Here is a 14,507-nt window from a genome sequence, read left to right as displayed (position 1 = left end):
TAAGCCTGGGCCCCCTTTCTGGCTCACCTCCAAACCGGACTCCTTAATCACACCCTTGGCTCGCAGTCTTTGTCCCTTCTTTCCCCTGCCACACCATGACCTTTGTATGCAGAAGGCTCCTGAACCTCGTCTTGTGTGGAGGTGACATTGCCTAGAGCAGTGGTCGGCAAACTCTTTAGTCAACAGAGCCAGATACCAACAGCACAACGATTGAAATTTCTTTTGAGAGCCAAACTTTTTAAACTTAAACTTCTTCTAACGCCACTTCTTCAAAATAGACTCGCCCAGGCCGTGGTATTTTGTGGAAGAGCCACACTCAAGGGGCCAAAGAGCCGCATGTGGCTCGCGAGCCGCAGTTTGCCGACCACTGGCCTAGAGGGAGGCCTGGTTTTCAGGGGTTTCTTTGCCCGAGGAGTGACGTCCAGAGGCCTGAAGCAGCGAGCTGTCCAGAGGTTATTTGCAGTCTGGCCCGAGCAGCCGCTTGCCAGTCCGGCCGCCCCTCTCCTGGACAGTGTTCTCTCTGCGCCTTTCTCCTAGCTCACCGTCTCCTCGTGTGTCAGACCCGGTCAGATGTCCCCCTTGGGATTTCTGTCGTTTTCGGAGATGCCCTTCACAGTGTGGCCTGTGCTGTGGTTCGGCGCACAGTTGCTGTTGCACGCCCACGGCTGGGCGCTCGGTGTGCCGGAGCATCTGCTGACATAGTCTCGCGTCCTTCCCTCTGAACATGGTCATGTCTTGGTCATCTCTGTGTCCCCACAAACAAGTCACTTGGAAAGGGACAGGATCTGAGTATGTCTGCTTCCGTTGCAGTGATCGGAAACCTGTTGATAAAGAAGATGTTGACAGCAGCAGCAAAGGAGGCTGTGTTCAGCAGGCTGCTGGCTGGAGGAAGGGGCCCGGATATGGCCACCCTGGATTGGCTTCAGCGGAAGAGGTGAAATGGTTTCCGTCCTGTTGGGCTGGCATGAACCTGGAGTAATCTTAACTTTCTCTCTCGGGCCCAGAGCTGTGTCCCTGCCTTTGAGCTGCCTCTCTCGGCTGCTGGCGAAGGACCTGAGCTGAGGAGCCCCTCGGTCTTGATGACGGCGTTATGACTAGGCATGCTTGCCCTTGGCAGTGTGCTGGGTGGTGGGAGCGGGAGAGAAATTAGAAGAGGGCTCATCTTATTCTTACGGAGTCCGAGGTGAGGCCTTGTGGGAATTGGGGATTCGAGACTGAAGAATCGTTTGATAAAAACATGGGAACTAGCAGTGAAATGTAGAAAGGCATTTAACCTGTTTTTATTGATTTTTAGAGAGAGGAGAAAGGGAGAGGGATAGAGAGAAACATCCATGAGAGAAAATTGGCTGCCTCCCGCACCTCCTGCTGGAGATCAAGCCCGCAGTCCGCGCATGTGCCCTGACCAGGAATTAAACGAGTGACCCGTGACCTCCTGGTTCATGGGTCGACGCTCAACCGCTGAGCCACACCGGCCGGCACGTTATCATGTCTTTGATGGCTGAAATTTGAGGAGCATGCGGTTAGTCCTGGTTTCCCAGGAAGGACTTTGCCCCTCAGGTTTCAGGAAGAACAAAGAAGGGAACTCTGCCCGCGTCGTGTTGATCAGTCCCCCCTGGAATCGCCAGCGTAGCTTAGCTTCTCATGGATCTGGTGTTGCGTTCTGTGTCCTGAAATGATGGCATCACCACCCTCCTATTCATCTTGGTGTCTGTTTATTAAACATCTAGAAATTCTCCTGGCCCTGGCCGGCTTGGCTCGGAGGATAGAGCGTCAGCCTGCGGACTGAAGGGTCCCAGGTTCGATTCCGATCAAGGGCACATGCCTGCGATGCGTGCTTGATCCCCAGTAGGGGGCATGCGGGAGGCAGCCAATCAATGATTCTCTTTTATCATTGATGTTTCTATCTCTCTCCCTCTCCTTTCCTCTCTGAAATCAATAAAAATATTAAAAAATAAAATAAAAAATTCTCCTGTGTCCTGATCCGTACTGGTTCAGAAGCGAATTTAATTCATAGAGCCCGCCTCATCGTTTGCCTTTTTTTACAGACTGAAGGCCGGATGAGGGGGCCCGGGGTGGGGGCTCCAGGAAGAACCAGCAAGAGACAGTCCAACGAGACTTACCGAGACGCTGTGCGAAGAGTCATGTTTGCCCGATACAAAGAACTCGATTGAAGGACAGGCGGTCCCAGGGGACACAGCCTCCTGTTTTGTTTGTCAGTCTCTCCTTTTGTTTTGTTACTGTTCTTGCTGCTAGAACTTTTTTAAATAAACTTTTTTTCAATGTGATTTTTGGGTGGTTAAATTTATCCCCTGGGGGTCGGTTGGAGTTGGCACTAATGTGGGCCCATTTGAGATGAGGCTGAATGGAGAGTGCTGCACTGAGCCCTGGAGCACTGCCTGCTGCCAGGATGAGTGACCTTGAACTCCAGCCTGTGTGAATAGACTAAGAATTATCTTTTCTAATTTAATTAATGAATCTAGCACCTCATTATCGTTTGTTTCTGTTTCTTGGCTAACTGCTGGTGCTGAACTTTTCCCGTGTGTTGGTTTACTACTCTAAGGACCCTTGAGAGTCCTCTTCTGACTTTCCCTTCTTGGGGGATGGGCAGGTGTGACACCTCTCTGAGTGCTTCACACGTGATCACAGGTCAGCACAGTGAGAAGCACATGCCTCTCCAGCCATGCCCCGCTTTTCCTCCCCCCATGCCAGACTCTCCAAAGAGGTGTCTGCCCCTTCCAAACCCTCCTTCCGTTCCCCACAGCGTTCACCATCTCACAGGTGGGGGGTTAATTCTTTGCAGTTGAAGGACTATGTCCTACGAATCTATTAAAACTTTTAAAGATAATTCCTCAAGAAAACATATGATAGTACTAAGAATTGTACTTTCCAGATGTGACAGAGAAGAATGTTTCTCAGGCAGGGACCTGCGTGTTCAGAAGAGCATCTCGGTGACATGCGGCAGAAGTGTGTGAACTTTCCGTAAAGAGACAGTCTGGAGGCTCAGCCCTGTGTATTGAGAAAGCAGCCATAGACAGTAATACCTAAACTAAATAAATAAATATTATTTATTTAGTAATACCTAAATCAAGCCAAAGTTTGCAATAAAACTTTATTGACAAAAACAGGTTGCAGGCCAAAATTGGCCCAAAGGTGCTGGTTTGCCAACCCCTGTTCTAAGGGCACATCCAGCATAAGGCAAGACCAAGAGGAGCTCTGTGAAGAGAGGGGGTGGGGGCTGGCATTTTGGAGGGGGTGGGTGGTCTGTGAGGGGTGGGAGAGGGAAGGAGCGTGGGCGTACACCAAGGAGAAAACATTCCCGGCAACCAGCATGACAACTGTGAACTTACATGGTTTGCATGCTGTGTCCAGACATAATTCCTCCTAGTCTTGAACAAGCCCTTTTATCCCCGAAAAAGGGAAAGCAGACATCAGGAGCACACTGCATCACTGTACTTCCTGTCCGACCTCCACTGAGTGGGACTCGGAACACTTGGGGAGCTGGTCCTACTTTGTCCTGAGCTGACCAGACCAGCGTCTCCTCCCTGCTGCCCTCCTGCTGGGCCTGGAGTGAGCTGTGGAACACGTCAATGCTTCACTGTTGACTCCTGTAGAGGCTGCTTAGCTGACCCAGGTCATGGGCTGCTCAGCTGCAGTACCACGTTGTTAGGTGGCCACTCCAGGAATGTGTGGAGAGCCCGTTCTACTGCTCACGGGCGCCTAGGAGCCTCAGCCCCTGGGGAAGATGAGTGTTGAACAATCATTGGCATGAGAGCCTCGAGGAAGAAGTCGGGCAAGCTACTGGGATGCTCTGACATGGACTTGGTTCTCACCTTTCCTGAAGACCTCAGAGCAGGGGTGGGCAAACTTTCTGACTCGAGGGCCACAATGGGTTCTTAAACTGGACCGGAGGGCCGGAACAAAAGCATGGATGGAGTGTTTGTGTGAACTAATATAAATTCAAAGTAAAGGAGCGGAGGGGAGAGCAAGAGAACCGGATAGAACAGCCGGATCCGGCCCGCGGGCCGTAGTTTGCCCACGGCTGCCTCAGAGCCTAGTTTGGGCCATTGCCTGCTTTTGTTCTTTTCTAGTTTTATTTTGCCACTTTAATGGAGAGTTTGCTGTTGGAAATAAGGTCTAACATACGTAACACATTTTAAAAGCAGTACTTTGAGTATTGATGGAAGTGGAAATGGGTGAGAAAAACGTGTCACCTGGTGATGTCCCTGGGAAGTTCCCGAGGCCTTTGATGAGAATGCCAGCTGCATAAGGGCAGGGTCTTGGAGGGTGCTCTTCGTTCGTGTGTCCCTAGCACCTGGCACAGGGCCCTGGCAGCAGGCGCTCAGCAAGGCGTGGAGAACGCTGAGCTCAGAGGTCTATGGGAAGCACTGGTCGAATTAAATTTTAATTACATCTTTCACTTCATCAACGCCCAGCTGGACAAAGATTATTTTTGTTTCTTGGTACAGGCCAGAGTTTTCACATCTTTTTTTACTTGATATTCTAGAGTAGTCATTCCCAGCCTGGGACCAAAACATGTGACTAGTTTTTTTCTCTTGCCAAGTGGTAGAAGATTAAGGGGGACAGGAAAGGCCTAATAATATTTCATTAAGTGAAGAACTTTTTTTTACATCAAAAAGGTAGTAAAGGCAGCTGTAAGGACTATCCTTTATTCTGTATGGACACGTGGCTTTACTTAAAAGACAACGCACTCTGTTGTTTTTGTTGTCCTTCTTGGCCGGGAATTTAAGCTTTTCCACGCCACGTCAGCTGCCAGGCAGCGTCTGCGGGCACAGCTCTGGAACTCAGCAGGGCAATGTCCACAGAAAAGGGCAGCCAGCGACCAGAGGATCTGGAGGACACACTTCCCTCTGAGTGGAATCCGTCTTCTTTCCCAGGCATCTCCGACACGGTTAACAATGATTGGTACCCTTTATGAAAGCCATCTAGTCTTCATGACAGGTGAGGTGCACAGTCCAGGAACGCTTGGTGAACTGCTCTGGGAGCAAGGCAATTAACTGCCAGTGGCCATTACGTCTGGCAGGTTCTGGATTCTTGGCATCTTTTGTCCATTGCAGGTTTGCAAAGACCCCATCTGTATTTTTTTTAAGAGATTTAAAAAAAAATACATGTATTTTATTGTTATTGGTTTTAGAGAGGAAGGGAGAGGGAGAGATAGAAACATCAATGATGAGAGAGAATCATGAATCAGCTGCCTCCTGCACGCCCCCTACTGGGGATCGAGCCCGCAGCCCAGGCATGTGCCCTGACCGGAATTGAACCTGGGACCCTTCAGTCCGCAGGCTGACGCTCTATCCCAGTGGTTCTCAACCTTCTTAGGTGACCCTGCTAGCGGTTCGCGACCCACAGGTTGAGAACCGCTGCTGTAGAGCCTAAGACCATTGGAAAACACAGATATTTACATTACGATTCATAACAGTAGCAAAATTATGGTTATGAAGTAGCAACGAAAATAATTTTATGGTTGGGGGTCACCACCACATGAGGAACTGTATTAAAGGGTCGCGGCATTAGAAAGGTTGAGAACCACTGCTCTATCCACTAAGCCAAACCGGCCAGGGCTGATCCCATCTGTATTTAACCTTTAAATTTCATTAAACATACTTGAGTGCCTTCTGTGGAGCACATTCACGTTTTTCTGATGACAAGTTGTTTATAAGCTACCTAGTCTGTGGTATCTTGTTATAGTAGCCCACGCAGAGTTGAGAGATAGATATGTAGATAGATATGTACATACATACAGAGTTGGAGAGAGACAGAGAGAACAGAAATAAATGACCCATTATTCCAGAATCCAGATATTTCTACCTTTTCCTATTGTCATATTTTTAATTACCCAAAAAGTTCTCAGTGTCAGTCACTTAAAGCCCTGGATGTAGAAGGATAAGCCATAATAAGAACATGTTTAGCCCAGCTGGTATGGCCCCGTGGTTGAGTGTCACCCCATGCACCAGGAGGTCGTTGGTTAGAGTCCAAGTCAGGGGCACATCCCCGGGTGGTGGGCTCGAGCCCCAGTAGGGGGTGTGCAGGAGGCAGCTGATGGAAGTTTCTATCTCCCTTCTCCCTCTCCCTTCATCTCTCTCTAAAAATCAATAAAAATGTTTTTTAAGAACATGTTTAAAGATGCTTTTCTAGGAAAAAATGTTTTTTAGTATATTTGAAGGTTTGGAATCTCACTGACATCCTTCGACTTAGTTATCTAGAAGAGAGTGATATGGGTGCCGTTTTCCATAACTAAACTGATACTTTTCTCTGCCTTATCATGGTCTGTTTTTCAGCTTGTATAAGTGACCTGAAAACTCAGTTCCACTGAAAATGCATTTATTAATTATGGGAAGTTGTCCTAACCGGTGTGGCTCAGTGGATAGAGTGCCGGCCTGCGGACTGAAAGGTCCCAGGTTCAATTCTGGTCAAGGGCATGTACCTTGGTTGCGTGTACATGGGCATGTACATGTACCCAGTGGGGGGTGTGCAGGAGGCAGCTGATTGATGTTTCTAACTCTCTATCCCTCTCCCTTCCTCTCTAAAAAAATCAATAAAATATATTTTAAAAAAATAAAATAATAATGGGAAGTTATGCCAAAACCGGTTTGGCTCAGTGGATGGAGCGTCAGCCTGCGGACTGAAGGGTCCCGGGTTCGATTCCGGTCAAGGGCATGTAACTTGGTTGCGGGCACATCCCCAGTGGGAGGTGTGCAGGGGGCAGCTGGTCGATGTTTCTCTCTCATTGATGTTCCTGACTCTCTATCCCTCTCCCTTCCTCTGTGTAAAAAATCAATAAAATATATTTTAAAAAAAATAATGGGAAGTTATGCTAACTGGATGCACAAAGATCACCACCTCACTGGCGGGAGTCCAAAGCATCTCTGAATCATCCAAGGATCTCTGCTGCTTTCTGCCACAAATGTTATACCTTTCACTTTTTTTAAAAATATATATTTTTATTGATTTCAGAGAGGAAGGGAGAGGAAGAGAGATAGAAACATCAGTGATGAGAAGGAATCATTGATTGGCTGCCTCCTGCATGCCCCCCACTGGGGACTGAACCCACAACCTGGGCATGTGCCCTTGACAGGAATTGAACCCGGGACCCTTGAGTCCACAGGCTGACGCTCTATCCACTGAGCCAAACCAGCAAGTGCTATACCTTTCACTTTGATCGTGGATTCATCTGTTGTTCAACAAATCTTTACTGAGTGCATACTGTGTGCTGGGCACCAGTAGAGAGACCAGGGATAGAGTAGTGAACTAAACAGACAAAAGTCCCTGCCCTCCTGGAGTTTACATTCTAGTGGCTGAGGACATGGACTCTGAAATCAGGCCTACTAGTTCATGTCCCAGTTCCAACGCATTATCTCTGTGTGACCTCCCCTCTCCGTAAAATAAGGACAGTAATGGTGGCTTTGGCTAGGTGGACAGCAGTTGCAGCTAGAAGTGGTCAGATTCTAGAAATATTTGGAAGGTAGAATGAGAAGAATTTGCTGATAGGTTGGGTGCAAGAAAAAAGTCACAGGTTACTCCAAGGTTTTTGTGCTGAGTAACTGGAAACAGGGAGCTTCCATTTATGAGCCAGGGAAGGTAGTGGAGAGGAGGTTGGGTTTTGGCTGTGTTAGCTTTGAGATGTTACTAGACATCCAAGTAGTAACTATTAAATTAACCCTTAAAGTAACAAGAGAATATCAATGGAATGATACTCTTTAGACGTGCTTTCAAGAATCCCCTTAAGCCCTAACCGGTTTGGCTCAGTGGATAGTGCGTCGGCCTGCGGACTCAAGGGTCCCAGGTTCGATTCCAGTCAAGGGCATGTGCCTTGGTTGCCGGGACATCCCCAGTGGGGGGTGTGCAGGAGGCAGCTGATTGATGTTTCTCTCCCATTGATGTTTCTGACTCTCTATCCCTCTCCCTTTCTCTTTGTAAAAAATTAATAAAAAATAAAAAAGAACCCTCTTAATTTCCATGAATCTCAATTTCCTCACGTGCAAAGTGGATTTAATCACCATTTCATAGGTTATGAAGATGAAAATAGATATTTGTAAAGTAGCCCAATAATCTTAGCGTCCAATAATGCAACATAAGATGAACTAGCATTCCTTCTCTTAAAACCGTGTTAAACGTACTCGTAACAAAGACGAAACAAAGCTCTAACCCGGGTCTGCAAAAGGCAGCTTGGCAACGGGCGCGGGTTTGAAGGGAAATACGCAGGAAATTAACAGGGGGCGTAGTAACTGACAGGCTGCCCTAGCGACCACACTTCCCAGCAGCCCTCGCGCAGCCAGGCGCCTCCGCGGATTGGACGCCTCCTCGGGGGGCGTGTCGGGGGAGGGGGTGGGCGCGAGGAACTGTGGGTAGGAGACGGCAGTCGACGGAGGCGCCATTTTGTGGAGCGGTGGTACCCGGTTGGAGGTTCTGAGGCACAAAACCGCTACTTCGGCCACTTCGATCCTTCCTGAAAGTAAGTGCGGCGGCCGGGCGTAGAGACCGGCGGTCCTCGCTGTCGGCGCGGGCCTCGTGGAGTCTCCCTGGCAGCCGCGCTCGGGCCGCGGCCGTCAGCACCAACCGGATCTCTCCGCGGACTAAACTGCCCGAGGCGTTGGAGGCCCGCGCTCCTCGGCGCCGCCTGCGCTGTCAGATTTCCGAGGGCCGCCTCCCGCCCCGCCCCAGGCCGGCTTCTTTCGGGCTCTGAGTGTGCTCCTGCCGGGACGCGCGCCCCACTCCGCAGCCCAAACGAGCGAGGAGCCGTCGCGGTCCCTCGGGTACTTGTCGGCACCCCCGCAGCCTCCAGCCGCCCTGGCCCGCAGCTGCACCCAATCCGCCCTCTCCGGGGGGCTGTTGGGTGATGGCTGCTCTGCGGGCTGGGGACCTCTGGGTGGCGGGAGGGGCGTGTGCTGGGAGCTAGGGGGAGCCGGACGCCCCAGTCGGCCGCGCAGGCGCCGGCGCCGCCATCTCGGCCGCGACACCCCAGGGAGGTGGGTCTGGGCACTGCCCCGGCGTCGAGGGGCGGCATCAGCGGTCCTGCCCAGGGCTTTGTTTCTCCCGTCGGTTCTCTCCCGCTCCCCAAAGCCGCCGGTGTTCGTTGGGGGCCGGCTGGGGAACAGTGTCCCGGCCTCGCGGGCGCCGGCGCGTCCCAGCCGTGTGAGCTGCTGGATCAGCGCCGGGCGCTGCGGGGTCGGGGCGGGCCCGGGCCGCGGAGGTTATTGTTGCCCGGGAAGGAAGGTTATTGTTGCTCGTGTCCACGTTGGTCTCTGGCCAGACTGAAGTGGCTTTGGGGCAGCCGCTGTGTTCTAAGTGGAGTAGATTTCAATCAGCCCGGCATCCCGGCTTCTAAAAGGTTTTCGATTTTCCACCCGAAATGTTTGGATCTCACGTTGCTCCTCAGTCAAGGCCCCGATGACTGTTGTGATGGTCGTCCACCCATTGGCGTGCCTTTGAGGTGGAGCCCAGGGCGCTGCGGCCCGCGCCGCCCTGTTTGCTGTGTAACCCGAAGCGGGAGCCGGAAAGGCCTCCCGCCCGCCCGCACCCTTTGTGGCTTGTTACCGACCGGGACTCTGCTGTTTGAAAGTAGGCTTCCCCCTCGTTAGCAAAACGGCATGATTTGAATGTTGACAATTTGGTCCCCAGCTTCCCTACCCGCCTTCTGAGGCTTTGATGAAATTCCAACCTCGGTAGTGTCCCCGTCAGAACGATTGACAGTGATTCAGATTTGCAGCAAACCAATCTCTCTTTTCTTCTAGAAAAAAACAAAAACCAACCCCACAAAATCGGAACCCTTTGGAGCAGGGTGCTAGATCCTCAGTAAGACAATGGGCTCAGACAAACGGTAAGTTACGCTGTACACGCTTTAACCTCAACGTTTCCGTGGGGACTGAGCAATTTTTTAAAAATTGTTTTGTTAATCAAACAGATGTTCAAGTGTCCGTCTGTGCCAGGCATTGCTGTGAGCGCTTCCAGGATCCTTGCTCTCACAAGCATGCCTTTGAGTGAGAGAGGGAAAGTGGTGTGTGATCCTGCTGTGAGGAAGGAGGTGGAGGGTGCTGTCAGAGTGCATGGGGGCGGGGCGGGGGGCGGTTTCTGGGACAGCCAGTTAAGCTTCCTGGGGAAAGTATCATCTCAGGAGGAGCCTGAAGGGTAAATAGTAACACAGGTAAAGGAGTGCAGGGTGGAGTGGGTTGCGGAAGGTTCCAGGGTGGATAACAGCTGTGCAGAAGTCAGTGCGTGGCCGCAGCAGTACCTGACCGGTGAGGGCCAGTTCTTGTTGTTGTCCCCTGCATAGCAAGATGATCCCGACTTATAGGCTGGGAAGTCTGGGACCATGGATTACACATAAACTGCTCAAGAATTAGAGCAGAATTAAGTGAGAGCTGTGGCTGCTGTGTCAGCTGTGGGTTCTCCCACTCCAACCATGGGATTTAACACACAGCCTTTCCTTATTCAGCCACCTGCCTCCTTAGTATTGAGGCCAGTCCCAGTGAAGGATCAAATTGATGGCCCCGAGGGACTCAGGAAATGGTCTCGTCACGTTATTTCAGTTCTGTGTCAGCAGTCAGTGGTTCCAAGTAGCTTACTAAATGAACATTTACCTTTTCAGGGCCTGTCATCCCCACACTTACTTCCCATCCTGAAACAGGCCTAGGCTGCTGGTTTTCATTGATTCCTTTGTATTTGGATGCCGTAAAGATGCCCTCATAAACCTGTCCTCTGTCTTACCTTGCACAGCACTTTTATGAGCCTGGTGAACAGTTTGTGAAGTAACTATGTATGTCTGTGGTCAAGTGGGCTTAAGCCTCTTGTTTTTAGATTTCCCAGTGCTGCCCAGTAGCCAAAAAGAAGCTAGATGTTACAGGAAACAGTGTTCTCTGGCAGTGCTGTTCTGTCTGACAGATGAACTACTTCGTTAACGGCCTGCTGAGGGGGAGATGTATTTAACTCATCCAGGCTGTTGTGACACCCTTGAGAGTGGACACGTCCGAATGTGCTCTCCTTTGAAACTGGGTGAAATGCTAGCAATTTATTTCTCCCTACCTTTGATCGCTGAGATTGAAGTCAGGTGTAATGGGGTGACGCATAGACCCCAGGCTTGGGGAAGTACAGGATACATTTGAACAACCTGGCCCTTTCTCAAAAATATTAAACCCAGCCCTGACCGGTTTGGCTCAGTGGATAGAGCGTTGGCCTGCGGACTGAAGGGTCCCGGGTTCGATTCCGGTCAAGGGCATGTACCTTGGTTGCGGGCACATCCCCAGTAGGAGGTGTGCAGGAGGCAGCTGACTGATGTTTCTCTCCCATCGATGTTTCTAGCTCTCTATTCCTCTCCCTTCCTCTCTGTAAAAAATCAATAAAATATATTTTTAAAAAAAATATTAAACCCAAACACTTGATATCTGAATTTTCCAATGTAGCGTGAATTCCTAAGACTTGGCTTTGCATTTAGGAATATGGATGTTTTCCCAGTGGTTGTCTTTGCGACCTGGAATTTAGTGATACATTTTAAGGGTTACATAAAACTATTTGTATATCTTATAAACTGAGCTGTGGGCATGTATTCAGCCATGTTTTCTAAAGATACAAAATGTGATTTACTTTAGATTAAATGCAAATTATCTTCCCTGGCAGAGTGAGTAGAACAGAGCGAAGTGGAAGGTACGGCTCCATCATCGACAGGGATGACCGCGATGAGCGGGAGCCCCGGAGCCGGCGCAGGGACTCGGATTACAAGAGATCCAGTGATGATCGGAGGGGCGATCGATACGACGACTACCGAGACTACGACAGTCCCGAGGTGAGGGACAGCAGCGGCTTATGGGGTTGTCAGAATTAGGTAGGAACTGTGCGCATAAAACCTCCAGACTTCTGGAAGTCCGTATCCCAGGTGTGGCCATCTCTCCTGGAGTGTGACGTTCACACGCTCTGTTCTAGTAATAGAAATATTGGCCAGGGCTCACTGAGGGCTCACCATGTCCCAGGCGCTCGAGCGCTTCCCTTCTGTGAACTCCCTGAGGTCGCACTCCAGCCCTGGGAGGTGGGTGGTATTCCCATTTTAAAGATGCAGCTGAGACTGAGTCGGAGTTTCCGTTACCTTAGTGCAGCTTGCTCCCTGTCCCTTTCGAGCCTGGCTTCGTTTCAGAGCAGTGTGCTGCGCATGTCCGTTTGCACCGGCTTTTTTCCGTCTCCACTTTTTCCTCGCACACAGACTTTCTTTCGTAACATGTAACGGTGTCTCACTGAGTTGGCATCTGAACAGTGAGGGGTTAAACCGTGCTTCCTGAGCTGAATGATTGTTGACAGGGTTTCTCTGGTTTGGTCCTGCTGTTTCAGAAAACCCTGCAGTGACGTCGTCATGGAGTTCTTGTATCCTCGCTGTTGTTCCCGAAGATAACTTCCAGGAGTGGGGGGCCTGGGTCCGAGGGCATAAACCCAGTGTGGTTTTCATTGTGGTTTTGTTTATTGTAAATCAGAGAGAACGTGAAAGAAGGAACAGTGACCGATCCGAAGATGGCTACCATTCAGATGGTGACTATGGCGAGCATGACTACAGGCATGACATCAGCGATGAGCGGGAGAGCAAGACCATCATGCTACGTGGCCTTCCCATCACCATCACGGAGAGCGACGTAAGGGGAATAGCAGTTGCATCGAGCATTCTGGGCACAAGGAGCTTCCACCCTTGTTTTGTGTCACTTGTAGCTCAAGCTAATAGCTCAGTTAGGAAATAGGGCTGTCTTTAGGGTAGACTTCCCTCAGTTTGGTTCATTCGTTCATATAAATTCCCGTTTCCATTTCGGCTTTGGAAGTCAGTGTAGAGTTTGCAGACATTCCTTACTGCAGGGATCGGGACTCGTTCCTTCAGTAGCCCTTAGAAGGTAGTCATTTTTATTGAATTGATTACTTATTTGTATCAGTAAAAACACATTTTTTTGTGATCTGGCCTCCCATTTGATTTGATGAAAAATACACTATCATTTGACACATCTGCGAAGCCTGTTGAACAGGAAGGCCATTCCCTGACTCCCCCGTCCTCAGACTGGCCAGCTGGGGCCTTGGTGTCCTGGCACTGCCCGGTCTCTTATTTTCATTCTTGTTTGTTTGTTTTCTCGGCACTGCCTGGTTCCCAGTGGCATCTGTCATTCCACCCAGGCACATGCACCTCCTGCCTCCCCCGCAGGCCACTGTGGACATGTCCATTGTGTGCTTTTTTCTGCTCAAAGGCTACTTTCTGCAAAGCCTTTCCTGGCCCCCAGGTGGAATGCCTTCTCTTCCGAAGCTCTATTCATGACATTCATGTGGCACTTACCTGAGTGGCCAGATTTCTGTGATCTCTGAACGCATAATACTCTGGCCACTCAGTGTATATCCTATATAATAAAAGGCTAATATGCAAATTGTCCTCTCGACCAGGAGTTCGACCAGCAGGCAGGCCGGCCAACCACCCATGTCCCCTCCCCCTGGCTGGGCTGGCCGGACCCCACCCATGCATGAATTCATGCACCAGGCCTCTAATATACACACACACACACACACACACACACACAGACACACACACACACACACACACACACACACACACACACACTGAGTGACCAGATTATTATGCGTTCGGAGATCATAATATGGCCACTCAGTGTATATCAGCACACACATCTCCCCACCACGGGACCAGCGGTCTCTGAGACAGGCTTCCACGCTCCAATGCAGGAAACTGCTCAGCCGGTGATGGAGGTGAAATGGATGTGAGATTTTGAAATGATGTTGAAAGATGCAAATGCATAGCATTGCGCCAGTATCATCTTGGGGTATTCAAAGTAACATTCTAACGAACGTTTATGGATTTCAGACAAAGCTAAAGGTAAATACTGGGTTCGCACAGCTTTGGTCTTCTAAACGCTGGGAGTGACGGTGTGAGGTGGGGTGTTGGAGTTAGTGGGACACTAATGGGACCCACTGCACACCTGTCGTGTGCTCTGGATGCTGCTGTGATGCAGAGCCATGGATCCAGTCTCAGCAAACGCTTAGGTGAAGAGCTCAGGTCAGCGGTGATGGGGACAGAGCTGAGGAGACGGATCGGTGGTGGAAGCGATCCCGTTGGAAGAGGTCCGCAGGCGCCTCTGAGAACTTGGAGGGACTTGTTGCTGGTGGCGGTGAGGAAGTGCCTCAGGGGGAGGCGCTGAGCTGGCTCTTGAGGGAGAGGAGTGAGGGGCTGGCCTCCAGGCAGGCTTCATCTGAACAGGCTACGAACAGAAAGATGCTGGATTTAGACGAGACCTTGCACCCAGCTCGTGTCCACGCAAGTTGAAGGCTTTGGGTGGGAGAGGTGGCTGGGAAGGTGCTGGGGGCTTTGGAAGCCCAGCTAAGTATAAGAGGAAGTTACTGGGGGTTTTGCCTGGCAGCGAAAGCTGTGCGGGTTGGAGTGATGGGAGAAGCGTGGTGGTCAGCAAGGGCAGAGCTGAGCTCGGAGCTCAGCGGTGAGCATGTGGCGTCGGGATGAAAAGCCCCAC

General features: G+C 50.5%; 2 protein-coding genes across 3 annotated transcripts in view; both read left to right on the top strand.

The window, feature by feature from the left end:
- The window catches only part of RBM6 (RNA binding motif protein 6), a 68,101-nt gene extending 65,822 nt beyond the window's left edge, over positions 1–2,279 (top strand). For both annotated transcript variants that reach the window (XM_080671860.1, XM_080671861.1), the window contains 2 exons: positions 811–934; positions 2,046–2,279. In XM_080671860.1, coding sequence (XP_080527986.1) covers positions 811–934; positions 2,046–2,171 — 250 coding nt within the window. In that variant the 3' untranslated portion in view covers positions 2,172–2,279. The remainder of the gene's footprint in view (positions 1–810; positions 935–2,045) is intronic.
- A 6,080-nt stretch (positions 2,280–8,359) lies between these two features.
- The window catches only part of RBM5 (RNA binding motif protein 5), a 23,976-nt gene continuing 17,828 nt past the window's right edge, over positions 8,360–14,507 (top strand). The window contains exons 1-4 of the mRNA XM_080672400.1: positions 8,360–8,470; positions 9,750–9,835; positions 11,629–11,794; positions 12,471–12,626. Coding sequence (XP_080528526.1) covers positions 9,819–9,835; positions 11,629–11,794; positions 12,471–12,626 — 339 coding nt within the window. The 5' untranslated portion in view covers positions 8,360–8,470; positions 9,750–9,818. The remainder of the gene's footprint in view (positions 8,471–9,749; positions 9,836–11,628; positions 11,795–12,470; positions 12,627–14,507) is intronic.

The sequence above is a fragment of the Plecotus auritus genome, assembly GCF_963455305.1.
Source record: "Plecotus auritus genome assembly, chromosome: 6".
NCBI lineage: Eukaryota > Metazoa > Chordata > Mammalia > Chiroptera > Vespertilionidae > Plecotus > Plecotus auritus.
The sequence above is the reverse complement of the archived record's forward strand: the minus strand, read 5'-3'. Positions and strand labels throughout refer to the sequence as shown.